We start from the raw sequence: 19,493 nt of genomic DNA, 5'->3' as shown, positions 1-19,493 counted from the left end.
TTCTATCAATAAAAGACGAAAAAATTAGTTCATATACAATAGCATCGAACGTTTTAACACCACAAATCTTGTAAGGGGGTCCCTGGCACCAAAAAACTGTCTCAGATGGGGGGTCCACAGGGGCCCAAATACATAGTAATGTTGGGGTGTCCTTGACGTGGACATGTTTGAGAGCCACTGGTCTGTAATGCTGTGAATAGAGCTCTGGCAGCACCTAGTGGCTGCTGGTGAACATACACACACACACACACACACACACACCCACACACACACATATATACACGCGCGCGCACACACACACACACACACACACACACACACATATACACGCGCGCGCGCACACACACACACACACACACACACACACACACACACACACACACACACACACACACACACACACACACACACACACACACACACACACACACACACACACACACACACACACACACCCACCCACCCACCTAGTGGGGGCTGTATCCAATCCAGTGCCAGGCAGGAAGTGTGACTCGCCTCTGCTGCTGAGAGAAAAGTCATCATTGCCCCCCCTACTGCTCACAGTGGAACTGCACCCACCCAGCCTGTCTGCACACAGAGAGGCACGTATGCACATACTGTACGCGCGTGTGCACACACACACACACACACACACACACACACACACACACACACACACACCAGTGGTGTGAAGTAACTAAGTACGTTTACTCAAGTACTGTACTTCAGTACAATTTTGAGGTATCTTTACTTTACCGGAGTATTTCCAATTTTCTGTAATTTACTGATTGTAAACTCTAAAAAAAACACACACACACACACACACACACACACACACACAATGCAAACTCTCACCGTGCGGTGCACATACTCAGAGGTACACAACGATAAAACAATGCCCCCCCCCCACACACACACATACACACACACACACACTATATACGCGCTGCTGCTGCTCATGAATATTTATGAAGTTTACAAAATAGATGCGTAAAAGTGCATTTATTTACTCCCGTTGCCATACACAGTTTCCATAACAGTAGGTGTATTTGTTTTTAAAAAAGCACAAAATCCCTTGCATTATGCATTTGCAGTGGGGGCATGGTGGCACTTAACGTACGTGTGTGTGTGTGTGTGTGTGTGTGTGTGTGTGTGTGTGTGTGTGTGTGTGTGTGTGTGTGTGTGTGTGCGCGCTATATCTCCTTCGCGGTTTAACCCATTCAATCAATCTGTGTCATTTTATATGTCTTTGGCTATTCAAAAATAGCAGATCTACAAGCTTATCTGGTATTTTCGAAAAATCTTAAATTTGTTTTTGTTTTTTTTTTGCTTTATAAATAAGTTACAGGAGTTCTTACTGTATATGGTGTGTCTGATATGAAATTTGAGCTTACCCTAATCACAATAATCCCCGCATATATCGGTATCGGTTGATATCGGTATCGGTAATTAAGAGTTGGACAATATCGGTATATCGGTTATCGGTAAAAAAGCCAATATCGGACAACCCTATATATATATATTATTATATTATTATATATTCTTTTTCATTTTGTTTAAAGCGAATATTTGTAAGTCAGATCTTTGCTTCTGGGGGGGGGGGGGTGCGGGGGGGTCCCTGGAACAAAACATTTTGAGATGAGGGGCCGGGGCCAAATACATATCTAACGATGTTTTTTCTAACAGTATTTCCTAACAGTATGTTGCTATATCAGTGGTGCTCCAACTTTTCCATGTCAAGGACCCCCAATATGATATGTATTTGGCCGCGGACCCCCCATCTCAAAATATGTTGTTCCAGGGACCCCCCCAGAAGCACAGATCGGAGTTAAAAATGTTCGCTTTAAAACATATATTTTCAAAGATTTGCACACATTTTCCAAGACTTTTCAAAAGAAAATAGCAGATCTACAAGCTCATAGCGCAGCACTATTTTTGAATAGCCCAAAGAAATCTTAAAATGACACACAGATGCGTTCCCGGTCTTAATCATCTCTTTTAGCAGTGTTTCCCTCTATAAGGATATGATGGCCGGGATTTGTCAAACCCAATGAAGTTGATAGCTCAGCCTATTGAACATAAGACCCCCCCCCACACACACACACACACACACACACACACACACACACACACACACACACACACACACACACACACACACACACACACACACACCGTGAGTGAAAGCGTTGCCCTTTGAGAATATGGATTTGTCCGAAGGGGGGGGGGGGGGGGGGGGGGGGGTGGAGGCGGGAGAATATGCTGTGCCGTTTGATTAGAAAATGACTGTGTGGACACTCTATCCCCTGTTTATATATCTAGAACAAGGTCTCTTCCTCCTTCCTATTCTAATTAATTACATTGCACAATTGATTGTTTGCAGCGCGCGGGGGGGCCCCCTAGAAATCTGTTTGGAATGATTTATCTGGCTGGACAAAAGCGATGAAATATTAGGCGTTAACCCGTTAAAACCGGGGGGAACGCATCTGCGTGTAACCACTTAAACCATTGTTTTATGCTTTTGGCTATTCAAAAATAGCAGATCTACAAGCTCGTAGAGCGGCACGGAGTGCTTGTAGATCTGCATTTTATTTTTTTTTCAATATCGTGACAATTATTGAAAATCTTTGAATACATATATATTTTTAAAGCTAACTTTTTTTAACCAAAATCTTTGCTTCTGGGGATTCTACAAATGTCTTCTAAATCCTTACAGTTTTGTTTTTTTTTGGGGGGGGGGACTTATGTTGCTATAATAACAGTATTTCTCAAACTTTTTCATGTCAAGGACCACCCAAAATTATATGTATTTGTCCGCGGACCCCCATCTCAAAATATGTTCTTCCAGGGACCCCCTCAGAAGCAAAGATTTGAGTTAAAAATGTATATTTATATATATATATTCAAAGATTTGCACACATTTTCCAAAAAAATAGCAGATCTACAAGCTCATAGCGCGGCACTCGGTGCCGCGCTATGAGCTTGTAGATCTTCTATTTTTTTGAATAGCCAAAGGAATCTTAAAAGGACACACGGACGCGTTCCCGGCCTTAAAGGGTTAAGTGGCAGTGGTAATAGAATTCCTCATGAAAGGCCTATTGATTAGGGTGTCCAGACCTCGGGAGAATTGGCATATCATGCAGTCTTAATTACACGCCAGCCAAGAGAGGTAAGGTCGAGCCTTAAGCATGTGCACGTACACACACATACAACATGCACACTCAATGAGAAGTCACTAGTACACCTAGACTAGAGTGTTGTTGCTGTCGGGCTGAAACCTTGTGCAGTGGTGTGAAATACATTTACTCAAGTACTGTACTTAAGTACAATTTTGAGGTATTTTTACTTTACTGGAGCATTTCCAATTGTCAATACTTTTACTTCTACTCCACTACATCTCAGAGGCAAATATTGTATTTTTACTCCACTACAATTATTTGAAAACCGTAGTGACTAGTTACTTTGTAGATTTTGATTATTATTACATTATAACATACTTCAGTCCTATACACATTTCGGCCATTTGTAACTAGCCGATCTACAAGCTCGCGATGCGTCGCGATTGTGAGCTTGTAGATCTGCTATTTTCTAAAGATTTGTATACATTTGAAAACTTGTGAAACGGGGCATTCTGCATAATGAGTACTTTATACTTTTTGTACTCTTTTTACTCGAGTACATTTTTGAATGTCTTACTGTACCACGTGCAGTTTACATGTCTAACTAATAAAGTATCAATCAATATATATATATATATATATATTAGGGGTGTGCCGATATATCGTCCCGCGATATATCGCGATACGTTTTCGCGACGATATGTATCGTTTTGGGGGGAAAAAATATCGTTTTTGAAAAAAAAAAAAAAAAAAATTTTTTTTTTTTTTTTTTTTACAATCATAATAATCAGGCATGCAAACGGCCCCGAAGTGAAAAGAGTGACAACATGTTTTTTTTTCGGGTCAGGTGTCATACTATTTGGATTCAAAACGGCTATTGTAGCTGAAAAGCTACAAGTTTGCATGTCTGAATAATGCAAAAACAGAATTATTTGTTTGCATTTTCTTTTTTTCTCCTCCATATATTTTCATAATAAAAAAAGTGCGTATTGTATCGTATCGAAATCGTATCGAAGTTGTGAGCCAAATATCGTATCGTATCGTTTCGTGAAATTAGTGTATCGGCACACCCCTAATATATATATTTTGTTTTAAACTGGCAGACAAACATTCAGTGGGTTTTCAGTTAAACTTTAGAGAATTAGGTTACAGAGTCTTATAAACTTACTGTGATGTCAGTCATCGGACAGACTCACAGACTGAATAAAAAAACTAGAAAAACTCTCGCAATCAAGAATTCCATAAATATATGATCGTAAAGTTACACCGCACCCCAAAGATGATGACAAAACTCACTGAAAGCAATGGAATCCTGCACAATTAATGGTTGGCCGTCGGCTCTGGCTGAGATGGCGTTGCAATTTTGTAAGGCATATAGAAGCCAGTTCTTTAAAGGTTTCCTGACATGCTGGTTTACAAAACATTTAATGGACTGTGACATCAAAGTCCACGGGGCAAATCACAGCACTTTTCTGAGCCTAATTATTCAAGAAAACCCCAGACCACAGAAAATCCTCTGAGTGTTCAAAGTTCATTAGTTTTTTGTTGTAATCGAGGTCAGAAAACAGAAAACAAAAAAATAAATAGATGAAATTTGATGTCATGAAACTGTTGTACTGTACAGCAGTGTTGATTTCGACAGCAATTTTTGATTTAGTTTTAGTCATAGTCTTTTGAATAAAATTCCATTTAGTTTTAGTCATCTGAAATATTTTTGTTTATGTCTGGTTTTAGTCGACTAAATATCACAAGATTATAGTCGACTAAATCTACAGTTGACTAAAATGTATTTTGTCGGTGCCTTGATGGCGTTATAATGGCTGATTTTACACTTGGTTGCGTGCTGAAAATAGCCGATCTACAAGCTCACAACGCGTCGCACTGCGACGCGTTGTGAGCTTGTAGATCTGCTATTTTGAGAGCACAACACCCGAGCATAAAATGACTCGTCTTTTAGTTCTACTGGATCTCTGGATCTCCACTCGTCCCTCACTAACATTCTAGTCTAGTTTTTATTTGTTGACGAAATTGTCAATATATTTAGTCATAGTTTTAGTCATCATAGCTTAGTTTTTATTTAGTTTTTATTTAGTTTTTATTTAGTTTTTATTTAGTTTTCGTCAGTGAAAAAAGGTAGTCGACGAACATTTTTTGTCATACTTTTAGTCGACGAAATCAACACTGCGACGCGGGCAACAAGCAGTAAATTGCATTTCGCCCGCCAAACCTCACGTTTTTTGTGATAAAGCCCAGCCGTAGCTGCCCTTTTCCACTGCTGTCTGCAGCATCTGTGCTGTAGTCACCGGTCTCACCTGTGTAATGAGAGGATCACTCAGCAGCCACACAAACAGCTGGGCTGCTGATGTTGTAGAGGGGGAATGGGCATGGTTTCTGCTTCATTTGAACCCCTCTCTCTCTCTAACAATCACTCCCCCTCCCCCACTCCTCGCTCCTCACTCTTGTCTCTTTCCCCCCCGTCTCTCCAGCCCGTTTCATACTCCGTCACCGGTGGTGGAAAAAGTACTCACATTTTTTGTTTTACTTAAGTAAAAGTATCAATACTGCAATGTAGATATGCTCTGTTACAAGTAAAAGTCCGGAATTCAAAATTTGCATGAGTAAAAGTACAAAGGTATTGGTATCAAAATATACTTAAAGTACAAAAGTGGAAAGTACTCATTGTGCAGAATGTCCAGAATGTGAAGTTTTCAAATGTAAAAATCATTTGAAAATAGCCGATCTACAAGCTCACAATTTGTCGCGGCGCATTGTGAGCTTGTAGATCGGCTATTTTCAAATGGACGAAATGTATATAGGGCTGAAGTGGTTAATGTAATTAAGTAGTTAAGTTAAGTAGTTAGTTAAGTTAAGTAATAATAATCAAAGTAACTAGTAACTAAAGTTTTCAAATAATTGTAGTGGAGTGAAAGTACAATATTTGCCTCTGAGATGTAGTGGTAGTGGAGTAGAAGTAAAAGTATTGAAAATTGGAAAGTAAAAATACCTCAAAATTGTACTTAAGTACAGTGCTTGAGTAAATGTACTTTGTTACCTACAAGTTCTCCTGTTTTTCGACGCGCGGCGCCATCGTGCGACGGAGGATAAATTCACTCTCCCTCTGTTTCTGTTGCTCTGTGTACTCTCTCTCTCTCTCTCTCTCTCTCTCTGCCACCCTTCCATTGCCGTGGCCTGTGTTGTGACAGCGTTGTCAGGGCAGCTTTTTGCCTGTGCAGTCCACTGGGCTGGGAGGCAGCCAGCCAGTCTGCTGTCTGTGTGTGCGCTCTCTCTCCCTCTCTCGCTCATTGTCTGTCTGTCTGTCTGTCTGTCTGTCTGTCTGTGCTTGGTTGCAGCTCTAAGGCACCACCTAAAGCCCAGCAGCTGCTTCCCCCCCCCCCCCCCCCCCCCCCCCCCCCACACACACACACACACACACACACACACACACACACACACACACACACGGATATTATGCACACAATGCTAACCTGTTACATTGTCCTTCACAGAGAAACGCTGCTTTCGGATCAGTGACTGAATTTTGCCGCCACTCACCCACAACTCTATCCATCTGTCTGTTTGTGTGTGTGTGTGTGTGTGTGTGTGTGTGTGTGTGTGTGTGTGTGTGTGTGTGTGTGTGTGTGTGTGTGTGTGTGTGTGTGTGTGTGTGTGTGTGTGTGTGTGTGTGTGTGTGTGTGTGTGTGTGTGTGTGTGTGTGTGTGTGTGTGTGTGTGTGTGTGTGTGTGTGTGTGTGTGTGTGTGTGTGTGTGTGCGTGCGTGCGTGCGTGCGTGCGTGCGCGCGCTCGCGAATTGATTCTTCTTTTGTCTCTAGCACAGTGTTGCAGTGGTGAAAAAAGCACTCAAATGTTTTAGCCGATCTACAAGCTCACAACGCGTCGCAGCTTGTAGATCGGCTATTTTCAAATAGCCTAGGTATAGAATAGGGCTAAAGTGGTTAATGTATGTTTTATAATATCATAATTTATATCTGAAAAGTAACTAGCAACTAAAGTTTTCAAATAAATATAGTGGAGTAAAAGTACAATATTCCCTCCGAGATGCAGTGGAGTAGAAGTAATTGGAAATTGGAAATACTCAAGTAAAGTACAAATACCTCAAAATTGTACTTAGGTACAGTACTTAAGTAAATGTACTTAGTTACTTTACACCACTGGTGTGTTGTCATCAGCTGCGCGTGTGGTGCCCGTGGTTGAAATAATTCCAATATTTGTATATGTTTTGTAGGGACCAACGTCCAGGAGGCCAAGAGGATCCTGTCGGAGAGCGGTCTGCCCATCACCTCTGCCGAGGACCTGGACGATGCGGCCAAGAAGGCCGTGGCCGCCATCAAGAAAAAATAGACCCTCCTTCCCCCTTTTCTGTGCTGTTAACCACGCCCCCTCCTCCTCCCTTCAGCCAATCACTGACGAGCCCCAAACCACGCAAACCAGCACAACTTCAGCCTTCGACGCTGCAAAATCCTTTCTTACAGTTAATTTAACTCAGAGAGTGTACAAATGGACCCGTACGGGTCCATTTGGTTCCATTTGTACACTCTTGGAGTTACGGACTCCGTGTTTGGCTCTGTTTGTACATTTCTCAGAGGTGAAATAATACTCAGGACTTAACAGTGTATGCTTGCAACCCCTCGCAGTCAATTACCAAGCTTTACTTTAACTCTCAAGAGTGCACAAATGGACAGGTACGGTTCTCTCTCGAGTTAAATTAACGCTTGGGTTTTGACTGCGCACACTGAGTTCTCTGGGGGGGGGGGGGGGGGTACGGGTTAAAGGGGGTCTTTGTGATATGTTTTTGTTATAATAAGTGTTTTAGTGATAGCTCTATATTGTGACAGTAATCACTGCTATAAAGTGTTCGTTCAGTAACCGCGGTCTCTCCCTATCCCGCTAGTTCTTCGGTAAACCGGAAATCGGGATACCAGTTTCGTCCAATCAAGAGAGAGAACTCACGCAGGATGCAGTCCTGCGAAATATGCAAGCGATAAGACGGAAACATTTGCAGATCTTTGTGGGGTTCTCTCTCTCCTGATTGGGTGAAATCTGTAACCCAGCTGAACGTGTGTTTTCTGTTTATTAAAGCACTGGAGAGACATGGAGACCCCTGTTACTGAAGACACTCTATTAGAATATAGAGCTTTAACTTCTTAACAAAAAAAAACTTTTTGTTTTAACCGAAAAATATCACTAAACGCGCCTTTGATTGATTGATTGATTGAATTTTTATTAGGCAAAAGAATGTAAAACAACACAGTTACATTTATAATACTTTTGTCTAAAAGGTCCGGCCAAAAAAGTCCTTGCGGACTTGTTTCCGTTGGGGTCCTTTAACACGTCCCCTGCCATAATTGATTTGTCTGCTTCTTTTATGCAAGTGTTCCCCTGTGATTACGTCCATATTAATCAGATTTATTAATTCAGCGGTACAGATCTTTTTGTTTTCCAGTTGTTTTACATGCACATGGTGTGAAAGAAATCACGTAATCTTGTACTCTGCCGTCTTAAAGCGCTTTATTGTTTGTCGGCGCTCTGAGATTACCCGGAAGGCCTGTGGCGCCTCATTGTTCAGCATTCCACTTTGCAAGGCGAGATTTGACGCGGATTTGTCGCCGCTAATTATGGGCTTGTGTGTTGAATATTAATTAATGGGTCCATTTCCACTTTCTGCCGAACATGTATTAATAGCTTGGCTGACGGCAACAAAGGAAGTACACACGAGAGAGCCCTTTTCCCAAGGCGTCAGTGTGACATCATTAGATTAGCGCTTAGCCAAGCTAATGACAGCGTGGCGTTGGGTTTATGATGCACTGTGTTGATGGAGAACACCATGCGAACGCGTTCTGAGTCGGCTCATACTGAAGTTACATGAAGGCCCCCCTCTGTGTTGCCTCTATTGGTGTCAATGCCTTATATTACCGGTGCATTGCCGTTCGACCACTTAAACCACATCAAAGGAGAATTCCGGCCCAACGTTTTTCCTACCTTTTCTTACCTTTTTTTAGTTCAGAGTGGTACGGTAGAAAAAATGCGGAAATTCTCCTTTAACCCTGGTGTCCCGATTTTGGGCATGTCAGTTTTAGCTGAAAACCATCAAAAGATTAAAAAATCTAATTTAATCGCAGATCTACAAGCTCACAACGCCTCACAGTGTTTTCCGCGAGCTTGATATGTTATTTTCGCTATTTGTCATACGACAAAGCATGTACAGGTTAAATCACTTCTCAGCCTTTTGGCTAAGATCAAGTGTAGTATCTCTTCTTATGGGTTTAATATCTGATATGTCCTTTTGTATGGTGTTTTTAGCCTCAGGAGTTGAAACGGGGGCTTTGCTCCGTTCACTTCATGCATCGACATTAGGGGTGTGCCGATATATCGTCCCGCGATATATCGCGATACGTTTTCGCGACGATATGTATCGTTTTGGAAAAAAAAAAACATCGTTTTTGAATTTTTTTTTTTTTTTTTTTTTTTTTTTTTTTTTTTTTTTTTTACAATCATAATAATCAGGCATGCAAACGGCCCCGAAGTGAAAAGAGAGACAACATGTTTTTTTTTCGGGTCAGGTGTCATACTATTTGGATTCAAAACGGCTATTGTAGCTGAAAAGCTACAAGTTTGCATGTCTGAATAATGCAAAAACAGAATTATTTGTTTGCATTTTCTTTTTTTCTCCTCCATATATTTTCATAATAAAAAAGTGCGTATCGTATCGTATCGAAATCGTATCGAAGTTGTGAGCCAAATATCGTATCGTATCGTTTCGTGAAATTAGTGTATCGGCACACCCCTAATCGACATCCACTTTCTTTTACAACGATTGTAAGGCGCTTTGGATGAAGGCACTATATAAATGCAGCATTTATTTAACATTTAAGTGTTTAAGCCAGATTTTTCGCACTCAACATTTTTCAAAAACAACAAATAGCAGATCTACAAGTCCTCAATGCGTCGGCATCACGTCGTCATGAACCTGTGTGGGTCTGCTATGGAAAATGTTTGACAGTTTCTGCTTGGAATGACAACGTGCACCTTTAAAATAGGGATGCCAGGTTGACGGTGGTTAAAAGTACTCATCCACTACATCTATACATCTGACAGAAGACGTGTGACCGTTTCCAATATCGGGCACTGTGAAAGTCCACTTACTGTGTGTGTGTGTGTGTGTGTGTGTGTGTGTGTGTGTGTGTGTGTGTGTGTGTGTGTATGTGTGTGTGTGAAGTGCTTCTTCTCTCTAGAACGTTGTGCCTGTTTCGATGAAGGAAAAAACAACAACCGGTTTGTAAGCTTCACTTGCCAATGACTTGAGTCTGAAGAACAATTTCATACAGATCTGTTTAAACAGTATATAAACTCCAAAACATCCGTTATAATTACATTTTGTAATCATGAATGTGTATTGATTGCATATATGTTGGATACAGTGTATCGGCTGTGTAAATAATTTGAGAGATTAAATAAACGTCCATTGTTTCAACGATAGCCTAATGTGTCATGTACAGCCGTCACGTTGGTTTGATACCCTGAGGAAGGGGAGATCACAAGAAGCCAAACAAAAGTAAGAGACGTGAAAATAGCATAAACATATTAAAGTCTAGTCTTGCCACTGGCTTTTTCCGTTCATTTGCAGAATAAATCGTCTGTCGGGTGGATATGTCCAAATATGTCCAAAACTGTTACTTTTCACGATTCAAATTCAAAAGTAGCAGATCTACAAGCCTGAAACGCGTCGCTTCGCGAAAACTGTTAAGATTTAGAAGAACTTGGAAAATCGGCCTTAGGTTTTACTATTTTTGAAAAATCGTGAAAATATGTGCAAATCACTTAATATATATGTATTTTTAAAGCGAACATTTGTATCTCAAATCTTTGCTTCTGGGACCCCCTGGAACAGAATATGTTTGAGATGGGGGTCCGCGGCCAAATACATATCATTTTGGGGGTCCTTGACATGAAAAAGATTGAGCACCACTGATATAGAAACATTTTTCAGAATATTGTTGGGATTTAGGAGACATGTAGAATCGGCTTTAGGTCTTAATGGGTTAAATGGATTAATTCACGAAAAAAAAAAGTAAAAATATGGAGATAAGACGTTTCTACCCGACGTCGACGAAATGCAACGTCTGTGTGGAGAGAGAGAGAGAGCAGATGTGTTGCACTTGTGTGCGGCTGTGAGCCCCGCTGTGCACGCTATCGACTTGTTATCCCAGCAGTGGAACAATGCCATCAGGCCTCCAGATAACCTTTTTCCACAGATGCCGATTCCAGGCGTAATGAATGTCTGCACCGCTGCCGTTCCCTCGGCCCGAGCTGCCATTAACTTTGATAAGTCGGTGTGAGAATGAGATGCTTTATCAATACGCGCCGTTTGGAAACGTATTTACAACTACCGGGGATGTTCTCTATAGTTTTGATAAGAAATGCCCTGCAGCGTTTCAACGACGACGGCCGCATGTACAAAGTTTTACAATCAGACTTGTCTTGAACGGCCAATCAATTGGGAGTGTTTCGCGGATAGTCCATTAATCCATTAAGACCGGGAACGCATCTGTGTCATTTTAAGATTTCTTTGGCTATTCAAAAATAGCCGATATATAGTACAAGCTTGTAGGTATGCTAGTTTTTGAAAATCTTTAACTCCAATATTTGCTTCTGGGGGGGTCCCTGTAAAACATATTTTGAGATGGTGGTCCGCGGCCAAACACATATCATTTTGGGGGTCCTTGACATGGAAAAGGTTTGAGCACCACTGATATAGCAACCAAACAACAACAATGATATGTATTTGGCCGCAGACCCCCAAATCAAAGATTTGCACACATTTTCAATTAAAAAAAAATTAGCAGATCTACAAGCTCATAGCGCGGCACTCTGTGCCACGCAGTGAGCTTGTAGATCTGCTATTTTTTTATAGCAAAAGTATAAAATAATGTTTATAGCTTGACAAAAGATGCGTTCCCGGTCTTAATGGCTTAATTAATGCTGGTACCAATATGTCATTTATGTTGGACAAACTCTGTCCCATTGGATCTTGAAGGGTCAGTCAAATCCTGTGAGTATATTCATGTAACCTGAAGGTTGTTGGTCCATTTGTTTCAAAAGTGTCAGATTGACAAAGGAACATGATTGGGGTGAATTTAACTAAAATAGAAGATTCAAACTGACCCCCCCCCCCTCCCCCCAAACCATTAGCCTGACATCGCCAGACTAATCCACAAATCTGCCAGTGCAAATGATTTGATTTAAGCTGCCATGTTCACATGTGAAGTATTATGTTGTGATAATTTGTCATAATATTATGAATCAGAATTTGGTGTAGCACATTCATGCATTATTTCTTTGTTGGGTAAAGTATTGACTAAGTATATCAAATCAAAGCATACATACAATTTTTCCAAAGGCGTAGCGACATTGTGAAAGTCATTGGTAACGCTTATGGTAGCCTTATGCTTACCCAGAGGTCCCAGGAGGTCCACAGAAAAAGTAGTTAATATAGCATCACAATCATTTAACCACTTTATCCATTTATAGTATACGTTGGCTATTCAAAAATAGCAGATCTACAAGCTTGTGCATCTGCTATTTTTGAACATTCTTCATCATGAAGGTGTTTGAAACATGTTGTATCATTTATATATTTTTTAACACATTATCTCTTTTGGGGGTCCCTGGCACAAAACATTTTCAGATGGGCGAGGGGTGCTACATTTGGGGGTCCATGCCATGGAAAGGACTCTCAAAGCCGTGGACTCTGTTCCATTCCCGGTTAGGGAGGATTGCTGGGCAGCTGTAGCTGAGCGGGTAGAGAGGCCGCCTAGGAATACGAAGCTCACCGGTTCAACCCCTGGCCCACCCAGTCTATGTGGAAGTGTCCGCGTGCAAGACGCTGAACAGTGTCATTCCAAAGCCTATACCACTTGTGCAAGGACGCGATGTGATTGGCCTGTAGCAGTGATGGAAAATTACTCAAATGTTTTATTTAAGTAAAAGTATCAATCCTGCAATGTAGAAGTAAAAGTCCGGAATTCAAAATGTATTTGAGTGAAAGTACAAAAGTATTGGTATCAAAATGTACTTAAAGTATCAAAAGTAAAAGTTCTAAAATGTTTGAAAATAGCAGATCTGCAAGCTCACAATGCGTCGCGGTGCGACGCGTTGTGAGCTTGTAGATCTGCTATTTTCAAATAGCCTAGGTATAAAACAGGGCTAAAGTGGATAGTGTATGTTTTATAACGTAATAATTCATATCTACAAGGTAACTAGTAACTAAAGTTTTCAAATAATTGTAGTGGAGTAAAAGTACAATATTTGCCTCTGAGATGTAGTGGAGTAGAAGTAAAAGTATAGACAATTGGAAACTCTACTAAAGTAAAAAATACCAAAAAATTTTACAAAACTTTACACCACTGGCCAGTAGTCACTTTGAGTGGCAGTTGGGGCAAACGCTCGCCTCCAAAACATGATTTGCGATTCTGTCCCTATCGGTACATAACTCGGTCGGCGCTGAGTAGGCTCAAGCGAACTTCGCAACGTTCGGCACGGCGACTCGCTCGCTTTAGCTCGGTCGGCGGTGCCTCTCGCGGCTCAAGTTCGCTTGAGACGGCGCACCTCCGTCGCAGTCAAAAACGTGTTTAACTGCCAATTTTTTTTTTTTTTCCAGTTGTTGTAGGCGAGCGGCAGTTCCGCGCGCGTCACTAAAACGGGGCGTGGTTATATAGGTATGTCGCCGCTGGACACCATAACTGCTCGCCTGTACACTGAACATGACCATCTGAGCAGCCATCAGCTGGGTGAAGCTGAAACTGAAGTTCCCCTTTGGGATCACCACCAGTCTCTAAAATGATTTGGGTTTTTTTTATGCAAAAACATATTTTCAATCATCCCACCAGTTCCAGCGTTCAGTGTTAATTTGCTGTGAAAGGCACACGCACTCATGCATGCACCCACGTGCAAACCCACAAACGTCAACTCATCACGCACCTTCAGTCGGCTTTTTAACCCATTAAAACCGGGGAACGCATCTGTGAACCACTTTAACCATTATTGCATACTTTGGCTATTCAAAAATAGCAGATCTATCTACAAGCTCATACGAGCTTGTGGATCTGCTATTTTTTTTTTAAAGTGAAAATGTGTGCAAATCTTTAAATATAATTTTTTTTAAACTCAAATCTTTGCTTCTGGGGGGAGGTCCCTGGAACAACATATTTTAAGATGGGGGTTCTTGACGTGAAAAAGTTTGAGAACGACTGATTATAGCAACGTAGGATTTTAGAAGACATTATGTAGAATCCCCCAAGAAGCAAAGATTTGAGTTAAAAAAAAATATATATATTCAAAGATTTGCACACATTTTCACAATTTCTCAGATCTATGAGCTTGTAGATCTGCTATTTTCCGCATAGCCAAAGAAATTTAAAAAAATGACACGGATGCGTTTCCCGGTCTTAATGGCTTAATGAAACTCAAGTGGATGTGATCCCAGGAGAGGGCCAAGAGGAGTGACTGTCCTACATAAGGCCTTGTGTGTGTGTGTGTGTGTGTGTGTGTGTGTGTGTGTGTGTGTGTGTGTGTGTGTGTGTGTGTGTGTGTGTGTGTGTGTGTGTGTGTGTGTGTGTGTGTGTGTGTGTGTGTGTGTGAGGAGTCACAGCAGCTGCTGTAGTAGTAGTAGTAGTAGAGAGACACACTGACAGTGTGATGGATTATCTGTCAGGAGGATCTGAGAGGATGCCCAGAGACATACAGGATCGACTGCCATCTCCACCAAACACACACACACACACACACACACACACACACACACACACACACACAGAAAGCAGATCCACTCCCTCACTCACCGGGGAGTGAACACTCAGAAACTCCATTACTTTCTCTGTCCACATCTCAACCCACAGCCTGTCCCTCACACACACACACACACACACACACACACACACACACACACACACACACACACACACACACACACACACACACACACACACACACACACACACAGCCAGAACATGTGCTGTTGGGGTCCAAGCGCCATTGAGCCGTTTGATAAAAGGCTAAGGGGGGAAAGACCCACAGCAAATTTGGCTATTCAAAAATAGCAGATCTACAAGCTCGCTACGAGCTTGTAGATCTGCTATTTTTTTGAAAATGTGTGCAAATCTATGAATATGTATATTTGTTAAAGGAACATTTGTAACTGAATTCTTTGCTTCTGGGAGGTCCCTGGAACAACATATTTTGAGATGGGGGGGTCCCGTAGCCAAATACATATCATTTGTAGGGTCCTTGACGTGAGAAAGTGTGAGAACCTCTGATAAAGAAACATACGTAGAAACCTGTTAGGATTTAGAAGACATTTGTAGATGCGATCCCGGATTGAAGGGGTTAAAGAACATAACAACATAACATCAGCCTACTTCTGCTGCCCTCTAAAATGTCAAATCTAGAGGACGGTCAAAAACATGCTCAGCTGACCATGGTATTCTGCAGGGGTCTTCAACATTTTCAGGCCAAGGACCCCTTGGCTGAGAGAGAGATGAAGCAGGACCCCCAATATATATATTGTATAGAGTATAATCTTTTCATAGATTTCATAGATAGCTTCATAGACTTGTTTGACAGCACTGTCATCAGTGTTGGATTCATTTTAATGTGTGTTTTCAGACTTTTAACCACATACACCGTCCATACTAAGTAAACTTGACCCACTCTGTACTTGGTCTGCTCTTTTTTCCCCCTACACCAAACCTCTTTGCCGAAAATAGCAGCTGCGAGGCGTTGTGTGCTTGTAGATCTGCTATTTTCGGCTAAAGTTCTCCTCAGAATATGGATGCTTGGTTGAAGTGGTTAATGTAAAAAATCACAAAGATTTGGCGGCCCCCCTGTAGTAACTCTGAGGACCCCCTAGGGGTCCCGGACCCCCTGTTGAAGACCCCTGGTATACTGCACTGATTAAAGGGGTAGTTCACCCAAAAAATTACTTATTTTCTACCAATTACACACCCCATGAAGCCTTGAATTCATGGAGGTTAATTTGAGAACCGTCAGTCTCCTACCGAAAACTCTGCCGGTTATACAAATTATTGTCTCCGCCAGGCCGAAGGCATGGCGAGAGAGTATGTTTTACCCTCAGTCCGTCCGTCCGTCCGTCCGTGTGTCCGTGTGTGTGTGTGTCCGTCCTGTCTGTGTGTTAGCAGCTAATCACCGGCACCGTTGGCCCGGTTGCTCCGAAACTGTGCGCACACACTCCCTGGATTCCAATTCAGAACCTCTGACCCAATTTTTTCACATGGGCCTGTTATAGCGCCACCAGGAGGCCGATTTGTGCAAAACCCATTTTTTTACGTTACTCCTACAGATTTTATCCAAACGTCATGCAAATTGGTACACAGTATCTCTATAGTCATGTGATCAACACGGATCTGTCCGCTTTCCCATATTCCATCCTCATTGCCTATGGTTGGCTTCCAAAATTTGCAGGATTGGTCCGTTTTGAACAAAAAGCCTCAAACTATGCACGCAGCTTGCGATTTCCGTGAAATTTCACACGCACATTCCCACTAGGCCGAGGATGAAATGCCACCCTTTTCACATTGGCCTGTTATAGCGCCACCAGCAGGTCTAATTTAGCAAAACACATTTTCGGAACAAAATGCCTCAAATCATGAATGCAGTGTCTGATTGCCGTGAAAGACCTAAGAATAAATGGCACCCTTTTCACATTGGCCTATTATAGCGCCACCAGGAGGCCACAATAACCTACCTGACCTGGCGGAGACCTGTGCTCCGAGGAGCACTTTTTCTAGTTGGCTTAGGAATGCGTCAAAAAAAAAAAGATCTCCATGAGCTCATGGCTTCATAGGTTGTGTAATTGATAGAAAACAAGTACATTTTCTGTGAACTATTCCTTTAATCACCAAGGTTGTACTTTGTGCTTTGTTACTAAACATCTATGGACATCTATGATGCCAACAGAGTGTCACAATGTACTGATTAAAGGGATAGTTCACCCCCAAAATCACTTATTTTCTATCAATTACATGCCCTATGAAGGCTTGCATTCATGGAGATTTCTTTGTTTTTGTCGCATTCCTAAGCCAATAATTTGATGGCCGGCGGCTCCGGTAGTAGACTCAAAGTGTCAACTTTGAGTCTACTACCGGCAGTGGTGTAAAGTAACTGAGTACATTTACTTTGAGGATTTTTTACTTTACTGGAGTATTTCCCATTTTCTGTACTTTTACTTCTACTCCACTACATCTCAGAGGCAAATATTGTACTTTTTACTCCACTACAATTATTTGAAAACTTTGGTTACTAGTTCAGATATATATTATTACATTATGAAACATACATTAACCACTTTAGTCCTATTTTATACTTAGGCTATTTGAAAATAGCAGATCTACAAGCTCACATCGCGACGCGTTGTGAGCTTATAGATCTGCTATTTTAAAACATTTTAGTACTTTTGGTACTTTAAGTACATTTTGATGCCAATACTTTACTTTTGTGCTTTTACTCAAGTAAAGTTTGAATTCCGAACTTTTACTTGTAACAGAGTACTTCTACATTGCAGTATTAAGTCAAATATTTCAGTATTTTTTCCACCCCTGCCTACCGGAGACATTTCCGCCGTCATCAAATTATTGGCTTAAGAATGCGATAAAACCCCAAAAAATCTCCATGAATTCAAGGCTTCATGAGTGTAATTGATGGAAAATAAGTAATTTTTGGGGTGAACTATCCCTTTAAGTACGATTCGACTCAACACAAATGTTACCTCCATGTGCCCTATCATGCCAGGCGGCCCAGCCACATAGAAATGAACTCGAAGGGTTCAATAATTGCCTTATTTCATGCTCTTCAGAAAATATCCCCGCCTGATGGATTGGACAGAGAAATTTAAGGCTTGTTAGAGCGTGCTTCTTGGACGGTGAGATTGTTTAATTCAGAATGGAGCCATAGAGGTCACCACCAAATGTGCACACTGATTTACAGGGCAAAATTAGTGCCGCTCCCTCATATAAATATAGATGAGCGGAGAGGGGCCTCTCTCTGGAGGTCAGCCTGAAGACTTAGATATCATTTAACTGGACTAATACCTCAGGAGGTGAAAGGACAGTGAGCTTTTTTTTTAAGGCCCTTTGGGCAGATTGCTCCGTTAACGCAGTAAGACCGGGAACGCATCTGTGTGTAACCACTTTAACCATTATTTTACTCTTTGTGCCGCACTCTGAGCTTGTAGATCTGCATTTTCTTTTGTTGAAAAATAGTGATAATTTTGTGCAAATCTTTGAATATATATGCATTTTTAAAGTTTTTTTTTTTTTACTCAAATCGGACAAATACATATCATTTTGGGGGTCCTCGACAGTTTGAGGAACACTGATTATAGCAACTTACGTATTTTCCAAAAACTGTTGTAGAATCCCCCAGAAGCAAAGATTCGAGTTACAAATGTTCGCTTTAAAAATATATTTATTTAAATATTTGCACAAATCTTCACGATTTTTCAAGAAAAAGCAGATCTACAAGCCCATGAGCCTGTAGGTCTGCTATTTTTGAATAGCCAAAGTAGGATCAAATCGGAAAAATAACAGATCTTTTCCCGGTCTTAATGGGTTAATTAAACTGAATTATTATGCCCGGGGAGTATTATTTTTCACCTCTGGTGGCTCGCTTTATTTGTCTCTGTAATTGTCCATTTTGCCTTCCGAAAGCTACACTGTTTTTTTTTTCTTTCTTGTTTTTCACGCGGCTCAGAATTGATGTCAAAGCCGTATAATTGCCACTTTGTGAAGCTGCCTTTTGTGCTTAGCCACAGCGGCAAACGGCGCTCGTGAAAAGAAAGTGTCAAAAACAGGCTCATGGCCATCTCTCAGGAAGGTATTGGATATTTATTGAGTAATTTGGAGGCAACAACTACTAACATATTAGTTCATAAAAAAGGCTGCAGAGGTGTGAATCTTCAACAGCTGTATATTGTGCTTCATCTTTTAGAGACGAGGGTTGTTTAGTATTTAGGATACTAGTCTCCTTCATGTGTCTTACTATCAAACATGGAAGACCGATGTTAATGACAAGCCCCCCCCCCCCCCCCCCCCCCCCCGTGTGTGTGTGTGTGTGTGTGTTTGTTTCTCTCTCTCTCTCTCTCTCTCTCTCTCTCTCTCTCTCTCTCTCTCTCTCTCTCTCTCTCTCTCTCTCTCTCTCTCTCTCTCTCTCTCTCTCTCTCTCTCTCTCTGTGTGTCTTCTCTCATTCTTTTCACTGTGTGTCTTACTATACTTGTGAGGAACAAATTTCCCCAAGTATAGTAGAATACGTGAAATAAACATTAGACATAGACATTGTGAGGGTCGT

General features: G+C 41.4%; 1 protein-coding gene and 1 long non-coding RNA gene across 2 annotated transcripts in view; both read left to right on the top strand.

The window, feature by feature from the left end:
* Positions 1 to 7,900, top strand: part of suclg2 (succinate-CoA ligase GDP-forming subunit beta) — a 204,766-nt gene extending 196,866 nt beyond the window's left edge. The window contains exon 11 of the mRNA XM_084063217.1: positions 7,362 to 7,900. Within this exon, the coding sequence (XP_083919343.1) occupies positions 7,362 to 7,477 (116 nt within the window). The 3' untranslated portion in view covers positions 7,478 to 7,900. The remainder of the gene's footprint in view (positions 1 to 7,361) is intronic.
* A 1,786-nt stretch (positions 7,901 to 9,686) lies between these two features.
* Positions 9,687 to 10,607, top strand: LOC311048918. The gene is made up of 2 exons (XR_014601134.1): positions 9,687 to 10,294; positions 10,353 to 10,607. It is a non-coding gene; the product is annotated as an uncharacterized lncRNA (long non-coding RNA).
* The last annotated feature ends 8,886 nt before the right edge of the window (positions 10,608 to 19,493 follow it).

This window comes from Gymnoscopelus microlampas (assembly GCF_963454915.1).
Source record: "Gymnoscopelus microlampas genome assembly, chromosome: 7".
NCBI lineage: Eukaryota > Metazoa > Chordata > Actinopteri > Myctophiformes > Myctophidae > Gymnoscopelus > Gymnoscopelus microlampas.
Note: the sequence above shows the minus strand (reverse complement) of the source record. Positions and strands in the feature narration are given on the sequence as shown.